The sequence below is a fragment of the Prunus persica genome, chromosome G2 (assembly GCF_000346465.2).
Source record: "Prunus persica cultivar Lovell chromosome G2, Prunus_persica_NCBIv2, whole genome shotgun sequence".
In the NCBI taxonomy this organism is placed as follows: Eukaryota; Viridiplantae; Streptophyta; class Magnoliopsida; order Rosales; family Rosaceae; genus Prunus; species Prunus persica.
The window spans coordinates 14,279,200-14,288,365 of record NC_034010.1 but is presented as its reverse complement, the minus strand read 5'-3'; the positions used below and the strand labels follow the sequence as shown (position 1 = coordinate 14,288,365).

Here is a 9,166-nt window from a genome sequence, read left to right as displayed (position 1 = left end):
AGTTCTCTAAGTAGCAGATATAGTTGTTGGCCGGTTATCTTAGTTACATATAATCTCCCTCCATGGCTGTGCATGAAACGAAAGTTCATGATGTTAACCTTATTGATTTCCGGTCCTAAACAACCCGGAAATGATATAGACGTCTACTTGGAGCCTTTGATTGATTATTTAAAATCCTTGTGGGTTGGGATTAAAGGAGTGTATGATGCACATAATGGAGAATACTTTACACTCAGAGCTACATTAATGTGGACAATTAATGATTTCCCCGCCTATGGAAACTTATCTGGTTGTGTTGTTAAAGGATATAAAGCTTGTCCAATATGCGGCGATGATACACCTAGTCACAGGTTGAAAAATGGCCACAAAATTTGTTACATTGGGCATAGAAAATGGTTACCAATCAATCATCCATATAGGAGGCAACGTGCAGCTTTTAATGGGAAACCTGAATATGGCATACCTCTCGAGCCATTAACCGGAGAAGAAGTGCTGCATATGGTTGAAAATGGTGAAAGAGTTTGTTGGAAGAAGAAATCAATATTCTTTGATCTCGAGTATTGGAAATACCTTCCTGTGAGGCATGCCCTAGATGTTATGCACATTGAGAAGAATGTTTGCGATAGTATCATTGGTACATTGCTGGAGATCCCTGGAAAAAATAAAGATGGGATTGCTGCTCGATTAGATTTATTGAACATGGGGGTCAAAACTGATTTGCAACCCGAGTATGGAGAAAGACGTACTCGTTTGCCTCCTGGGCCTTGGAATTTGTCAAGAGCAGAGAAGAGAGAGGTTTGCAATTCTTTCTATGGTATGAAGGTCCCTGAAGGTTATTCTTCAAATATTAAAAATCTTGTATCTTTACAAGATTCAAGACTTCTTGGCCTTAAATCACATGATTGTCATACCTTAATGCAACAATTGCTCCCTGTGGCAATTCGTTCTGTTTTGGAGAAGCCTGCAAGGTATGCAATAACTCGTTTGTGCTTCTTCTTCAATGCTATATGTGCAAAGACTGTTGATGTTTCCAAGCTAGATAAGTTGGAAGAAGATGTAGTAGTTACTCTGTGTTTGCTTGAGAAGTACTTTCCCCCTTCATTCTTTGATATCATGGTTCATCTAGTAGTACATCTTGTCAGAGAAGTTCGTCTATGTGGGCCAGTATATTTTAGGTGGATGTATCCGTTTGAAAGATATATGAAAGTGCTGAAGGGGTATGTTCAGAATCGTACTCGTCCCGAAGGTTGCATTGCTGAGCGGTATATAGCTGAAGAATCGGTAGAGTTTTGTACTCAGCATTTATCTGATGTTAGTACAGTTGGAGTGCCTTCAAGCCAAAAGATGGGAGTTTCAAAGCCATTATCAGGTTGCACAGTGAGCGTAGTTGATCAGGACCTGTTGAATCAAACACATCTATATGTCTTGGAGAATACGGAGGAAGTCCTACCTTATATCGAGTACGTATGAGTTTTATTCTTTAAGTTTCCATTTTAAATTATTTCTTATGTTTATCTTATATATTTGGGACCGTAATGCTTGAATTTTTCGTGTCATGTAGGCAACATATGATCCACATCAAGACTGCTTATCCAAAATTTAGAAAGAGAACAAAGTGGCTGCAGGATAAGCACAATAGCACTTTCATTCAATGGCTACGCTTCAAGGTATATGTTGTTGAATAACATATTTCTCTTTTAATTTTCTTCTTATTTCTATGTTAGATTGAATTAAGATTTGATTAATTTGCAGGTTCAAAGTGAACTTGAGGAAGACAATAATGGCGTATCAGAAAATTTAAGGTGGCTAGCAGCTGGTCCAAACATGGCAGTGCCATTATATAGGAGCTATCTTATTAAAGGTATTAAATTCAATATCAAGGCACAAGATGATGTGCGGACAACTCAAAATAGTGGAGTTTATTTACTTGCACATACCATGCAAGTTGCTAGTGCCAAGGATAAAAACCCAATTCTCTCAAATATGGGTTTCTATGGTGTCATTCAAGAAATTTGGGACCTTGACTACCAAAAGTTTACAATCCCAGTCTTTAGGTGTGATTGGATAGATAGTTCTGGTCTTGTAGTAGACGAACTTGGATTTACCCTTGTAGATTTGAGTAAAATTGGACATAGGAATGACCAATTTGTTTTGGCTTCTCAAGTCAAACAAATATTTTTTGTTGACGACCCGATGCATCGTGGTTGGTCGGTAGTGTTATCAATGCCTAATAGAGAATATAATGATGTTATTGGTGATGAAGTCTTAGGTGATGTGATAATTGAGTGTGAGCCATTTACTAGAGGGATGCCAAATGTTGACACATTTGATGAACTGGTGGGTGAGTTAGGCGGTCAAAATATTCGAGATGGGTGTGAAGATATATGGATTGAATGATGCTTATGTAATTGGCAGTGTATGACATTAATTTTATAATATATTGTAATGTGATTTCTTCACTTTCATTATACAGGTTTTGGCCACAAAACAATCAGTGCAAAAAATACTGGATCCCGACGTCTTAAAGCAACGTAACAATGAAGAACCACGACGCTATTGTGAAGCAATTATTCAGGATATCACGTCGGGGAAGGATTAAGAACCGCCATGTAATTCAAAATAACACGACTCCAATCCCATAATAACGACGTCTAAAAAACGAGATATATAATCTGAACGTTAAAAAATACGACGTCATCATACATTTTCCACGTCGCAAGTTCTTTTATAAACGAAGAGGAACGAAATGAATTCCGACGGAAATTCATTATAACCGCCGTCTAATAACAATTAAACGACGTTATTTGTAATACGGCTCTCATCATAATCTACGCCGTCTATATGTTCTGTAATACGGCTCTCATTTATTTGGAACCGACGTTGTTTAGAAGTTCAACGTCGTCTATATTATTAAGTGCGTCGTGAGTAATGAATACATATAAATACAACGTCGACTATATAAATGTATACGTCGTAAATAATGACACTGACAACTATTTCCACGTCATCTTTTTCAGAAAAATCGAATTGGAAAATTTATTTCACGACGGTTTTTTGTAAATAAGAGACGTAGTAGATTTCAATAACGTCGTCTTCTCATGTATTTAAAGACGTCATATTTTTTCTTGTCGGGTAAATTATATTTAACGGCGTAGTATTTTAGTTTTCGTCGTTGTATGTATATCTTGCGGCCTTGTTCTTTTAATATGTGTCATATTTTTCCTTTTTAACGACGGTGATTTTTTTGAGTTGGTCGTCTATTCTCATCCTCGACTATTTTCTAGAACTTTAGCAGACTAAACACGTCTGTTATTATTTTTTTCTGACGTTGTTTTATTTAACAACGTCTAATATTTATCGTCGTTGTTTGTTTCTGAAAATAGGACGTATAAATTTTGTAATACGACTCTCATATATTTGTAACCGACGTTGTTTAGTTTTTCAACGTCTACTCTATTAACATATACGTCGTAAATAATAACACTGACAACTATTTCCACGTCATCTTTTATCGAAAAATCGAAGTGGAAAATTAATTTTACGACGGTTGTTTTTATATATGCGACGTAGTAGGTATAAATAACGTCGTCTTCTAATGTATTTAAAGACGTCATATTTTTTATTGTCGTGAAAATTATATTTAACGTCGTCGTATTTGTATTTTCGTCGTTGTATGTTTATCTTGCGGCCTTGTTCTGTTAATATGTGTCATATTTTTCCTTTTTAACGACGGTTTTTATTGAGAGTTGGTCGTCTATTGTCATCCTCGATTGCTTTTTTTAGATCTTTTTGCAGTACAAAGACGTCGTTTTGTATTTGTTGATGACGTTGTATATGTTAACAACGACGGTTATTTAGCGTCGTGGTTTATGAGGGAAAAGATGACGGTGGATTCCACGACCATTGAAAAACCCAATACACGACGATGATTTACCGTCGTCTTTTTGCTTTTTTATAGTTGTGTATCAGAGAATTATATATGGATCATCTATCTAAAGGGAACATTTTTGCTCACCATTTTAACCCAAGGTGTAGGCTTATCACCCATCTCAACATTTGACACGTGTACATAAATATAACCATGATTACATAAATCAATGTAAAAAGTTAACCATAGTTATGCTTATGAACACGTGTCAAGTATTAAAAAGGATAATGAACATACACTTTAAGTTAAAGTGACAGCAAAAATATTTCCCTATCTAAAAGGCTCCGAATTTTCATTTATAGATATTGAAAGCAGATACATACTGTTTCCACTATTTTTTACATGTTAGCAAATAAGCGATATGTTTTGGCATCAAGAACTATTTGTCGAACAGATGCCACTGCCCCTACCCCGACCAACAAGAAGGAAACTCCTGCTATCAATGTGTTCACCCAAAAAATAAGGCTCTGTTTGGAGGGTTTGAAAGTTACGTTGTAGAAAATCATTGGCAAAATGAAGTCTAGAGGAATGCATCCAAATGCCCCAAACAAGGCCATGATATCTCCAAAGAAAGGCAACATTGCAGCAAATATTGTAGCTACCACGACGGACAGTGACCGGAGAATCAATCTCGGCACAACATTACGGATGGAAAATTGAGGCATCTTTGGGTCTGCAAATTTTTTCTCAAACACTTCATTTGTTGGCTGCAAGTAAACCTACAGATAGACAGACTCATGTTAGTCTTGTGGAATAAGATGCATGGAGCTTCTAAATGCACTCAAGCATTTGATCAGTGCACCCATCACCCACAAATATATCCAGACTTCCGATTATACTCCTAAATTTATTGATAAAAAAATTAAATAATCCTAAATCCTAATTTATGTGAAGGAAAATTTAAACTTGAGTGTAAAGAACGGACTTACTGCCCTGACCAACTAACCTAACTCACGTGTAATATGCTTTTTTATTGGTTTTAAGATGCACATATGTAAAGACTCTAAACTTATATTGGTCGGCGTTTGGGTTTCTTGTGGGCTTGAAAGTCCACCCAGAAAAGTCCATTTTAAAATTAATTTTTTATAATTGGAAAAGTAATTAGTAAGGTTATTTTGGGCTTTGGGATAAGAAATGTTGAAGCTAGCTTTTCTGTTTGTCTTACCACTGTGACAGCAGAAACTTGCGAAAGAGTGAAGACATTGGTCATGAGCAAAAACCAGGTAGGCAGTAAAGGCTTCTCATCACCCATAAAATTAGAAAGAACTGTTCCCATTGCTTGATTTCCAAACGCCCAGTACCCAGAGATTGCCACACTGAAATATGTTGTCACTATCACACTATAGCAAACACAAAGGCCTTTGAACATCTTGCCTTTTACCGGAGGAGCTAAAGTTGCCTGCAAGTTTGATACATCTTTAGCCCATTGAATTCAAATATACAAATAATTGATTAATTTCTTAGCTCATTATCTTTCAAATAAAGAAATAATTGATTGTCGTTATGGCAATATTGTTTTCTTGGAAAACAATCTACCCTATTTTATTATGAAACTGTTATTCTAGCCCATATACATACAAGTACGCACAAGCGCTAACCAGTAAGTTCATATGCCACTAGTTACTCGTTTGGGACTACTCCAAAATGTAAATTCATAATCCTAACCTTCTTGTGAAATTTCATCCAAATGAAAGATCGACCGTTCAACCACTTGATTATTATCGCGATTATTTACTTGTTTATCGAAAATATTGTGTTCGCTTATTTATTTAGTTACACTAAGATAATTAAATATTTTCGATTTGAGTGAATTTTTGCGTGGATGATATACCAATGATCACCTAGTTAAAAAGTGAAAATGATTCATATTATGAAATAGATTGGTGGTATGGGCCAAAACTTGTGAATATGGCCGTATTAACATGATAAATAATTTTTGTACACTACCACGTGATCACACGAACAATCTCACAAATTTTTCTTTGATTGTTTAACAAGAAAACATTTTTCGAGTTTCAATTCATGAGCAACAATTTAAGCAAGTAAAGAATGAAAAATTAGGTCAAATACCTGTATTTCAGGAATTATTCCACTTGCATATGTAGTAGCGATGATTGAAATGGCATTGAAGATACCAAAACTGCGGTCTTTTGCACTTCCTTTCACGGTATAGTCCCTTACAGGAGCCTTATTAGAATGTCCTGCAAAAGAAAAACAAATATGTATATTTTCTTGAAAATTAGTTTTCACTTCTTTAAAAACAGAAAACGAAAATTATTACCAAACATGTTTTCAGCTTTTAGAAAAAGTGATGAGAAAAATTGAAAATTAAAAATGAAATGATTATCAAATATGCCCTAATAATACCAATGTATATAGAACCAGCCGTGACGCAAGCGCTGAATGCAAGGCAAAGGATAAGAGATACAAGGTTTATGTGCCTTAGGGAGTGGAAGGATGGCATTTGAGCCAAAAGTAGTGTCACGCCTCCAAACATAGTTATAAATTGGTAGAGCTTCATTTTCCCATCTGGGTTGGAAAGCAGGTAAATAAACTGCCAAAGAAACCCAAGAAAAGACAATTATATATTAAGTTTATACATAAATCTACCAAGTTCACTACCATAAAGTAGAAGTGTAAACTAGAAGTGTTCATGTTTAGTGAGCTATTTTGTTTAAACTATAAGTGTAAACTTGGTCACGCTTTGTCGACCCACAATGTATACTAATCAGGCATTTTCTAGTAGCGTGATGATAGAAATAGAGTAATTTTTCAGTGAGACGATAATACTGTCATTTCACAAATAACTTTGTTTTTTTTCCCCAAAATAAAGAATTAGTTGATAAACATGAAGTATATACTAAAAAATGTACCAAAGTGTACTAATGACAAATCTGGGGGACACACTAACCTTAAGGCTCTGCCCTCCAAGTAGAGTGCAAGCAATAACAGCACCATAACATATCCAAAATTGCAAAGGACCAACAAAATATTTGCCCCATCCAGGACCTGGCAACGCATGAAATTAACCACATGCATAAATATATATAGTCTCATTTTATAGAGGGATTTCTCAAATAGACATTATGTGGGATCCACTATGAATTCCACTTCAACGATTCAAACCGTTTATGTTTTAAATCTTCGTTCATAAATATCTTTGGAAAAAAAAAATAGAAAAATTGGAAACTATTGAGACATCTAGTTGTTATCAACAAATTCGACGTACACGACATTGTTTCAAGAAAACACTAAAATAACAATTACACTCACCTAAAATGTCTCTGGCCATGTCTCGAAAGCGAAGCTGACGATGTCCAAGCTTTTCTTGGTGCTCCAGAACCAGAGATAAAAGATTGTAGGAATAGAAAGTGACTAAACCAGCCAAGGCAAGGCAAATGAGTCCTCCAACCCAGCCTAGCAAGGTGAGCGCAAAGGGAAGACTTAGAAGCGCGGGAGCCGCTATGGATGTCGTCAAGTGATACCCACAATGCAACCACGATCCTATACCACAAATCAAACCACCCACATTCAAAACATTTAGAGACGGAGAAGTAGATAAATACATCTTATAAGTATATCATTTGCCAATTTGTATTTTGGTCCGTCAAATTTAAGGAACTAAACAGTCATTTTTCAAGTTTGAGGACCAAAATGTAACGAGTATAAGTTTTGGGACCATTGTTCCTAAAAACTCCAACGGACTTGACTTGAAATGACCATTTTACCTCTAAATTTGACAGAAAATGTAACAAATATGACGACAGGATCAACAGTAGGAGAGGAAATGAAATTAAGTTGGAAGACCAAAATGCAAATTGGCCATAAAGTTAAGAATTATTACTCCTAAAAAGCCCAAAAAAGAAAAGGAAAGAGAAAATAGAACCCTAGTACTGAAAGCTCCGGCATAAAGTAAAAAGAAAATCAAACAATATCATATCATATACTAAGTTCTAAGCACTAATAACCTTGAGATTTGAGGACGAACAAGGCTCCGGCATCAAGCTCTTTTGGAGGGTTGGCAACCACACCGTTTTCCTTGTGAACACTTGCAGTTGCAGTTGCAGATACTTCCATCAAGTTTGGAGCCACCGTTCCCATCTCTCTCTCTCTCTCTCTCTCTCTCTCTCTCTCTCTCTTCAGTGTATGCTGTGACACATATAAGTATATCCAGTACTTGGGTGGGTGACTCGCTATACTGATGAGAGCATAAGAAAGGGATGGCCATGCCCAAGTCAAAGTCAACCAAACACTTTGGACTGTTGGATGCTAAAATTAAGATAAATAAATAAAATGAAGAAATATATACAACATAAGAAATGATATATAAAAGCTAGATGCACTTGCACGACGACGACATATTGGAAAGAGTTCAAAAACTGTTTTGGACAAGTCAAGAAAGCCGTCCGCCGAAGGCATATTATAATAAGATACAATTTGGTTATTATTTTTATGTAGAATATGTGCTTCTTGGTCTCAAAAGTCATAACAGTGACGATTAAATGGGACCTGAAACCAAATCATTTTATAGCGACAATGGATTCGCTATATGAAGAAAGAACAACGTATAATTTACATGGAGAGGTTTGAGATCCTAGAGCGACAATGGATTAAGATATCTCTGTTTGGCAGTGCGCATGCTTATTTAATTTACTGTCAGAAAATGAGTTTTTGTTTAACATTATAGAGTCAAATGATGTTCTCTCCTCATAATATATGTAGATATCTGGTCAAACTACCTTCATAATAGGATGTGTCAAATAGAGTCACATGTTGAACACATGAGTTATCTTTAAGGGTCTCTTTGTCATTTCAGGCCTTATTTTAGTAAGTCACGTTATCAACACTTGACTTTCTTTTGACGACATTTAAGGGCACTTTTTGTATAGAATATGGCATGATATGACCAAGAGGCCCTCAAAAGGTTCGACACGTGATTTTATTTGATGGTATTTTGGATAAAATTGCGAGAGATGATGGTGAGAGTAGATTGACCAGTTTTGTATAATGTGAGGGGAAAATAGGCCGAACAAAAATTCTGTGGCGATAATTTCTCATGCAGTTATTTGGACTGGCCTAAGCGAGTTCAATTTCAGACTCTCTTCTTGTTATTTGGCTTGATGCTCTTGATTTTGTAAACTTTGCCATTTGATTTTGCATTTTCTTGCACAGCTTCTCCAATTCCATGACCTTCCATTGCATACCTTGCAAATGTGCTCTAAGTATATCTCATTGTCA

At 35.8% G+C, this 9,166-nt stretch overlaps 1 protein-coding gene across 2 annotated transcripts; it reads right to left on the bottom strand.

The window, feature by feature from the left end:
* Positions 4,194–8,064, bottom strand: LOC18785256 (GABA transporter 1). 2 transcript variants are annotated; one of them, XM_007220768.2, is made up of 7 exons: positions 7,897–8,064; positions 7,202–7,432; positions 6,840–6,937; positions 6,296–6,482; positions 5,999–6,129; positions 5,094–5,327; positions 4,194–4,647 (listed from the first exon to the last, which is right to left on the bottom strand). In XM_007220768.2, exons 1-7 carry the CDS (start codon positions 8,027–8,029, stop codon positions 4,267–4,269), a joined length of 1,395 nt encoding a protein of 464 aa, XP_007220830.1. In that variant the 5' UTR covers positions 8,030–8,064; the 3' UTR covers positions 4,194–4,266. The 2 variants fall into 2 exon arrangements, with proteins under 2 accessions (XP_007220830.1, XP_020413470.1); XM_020557881.1 differs by lacking the exon at positions 5,094–5,327.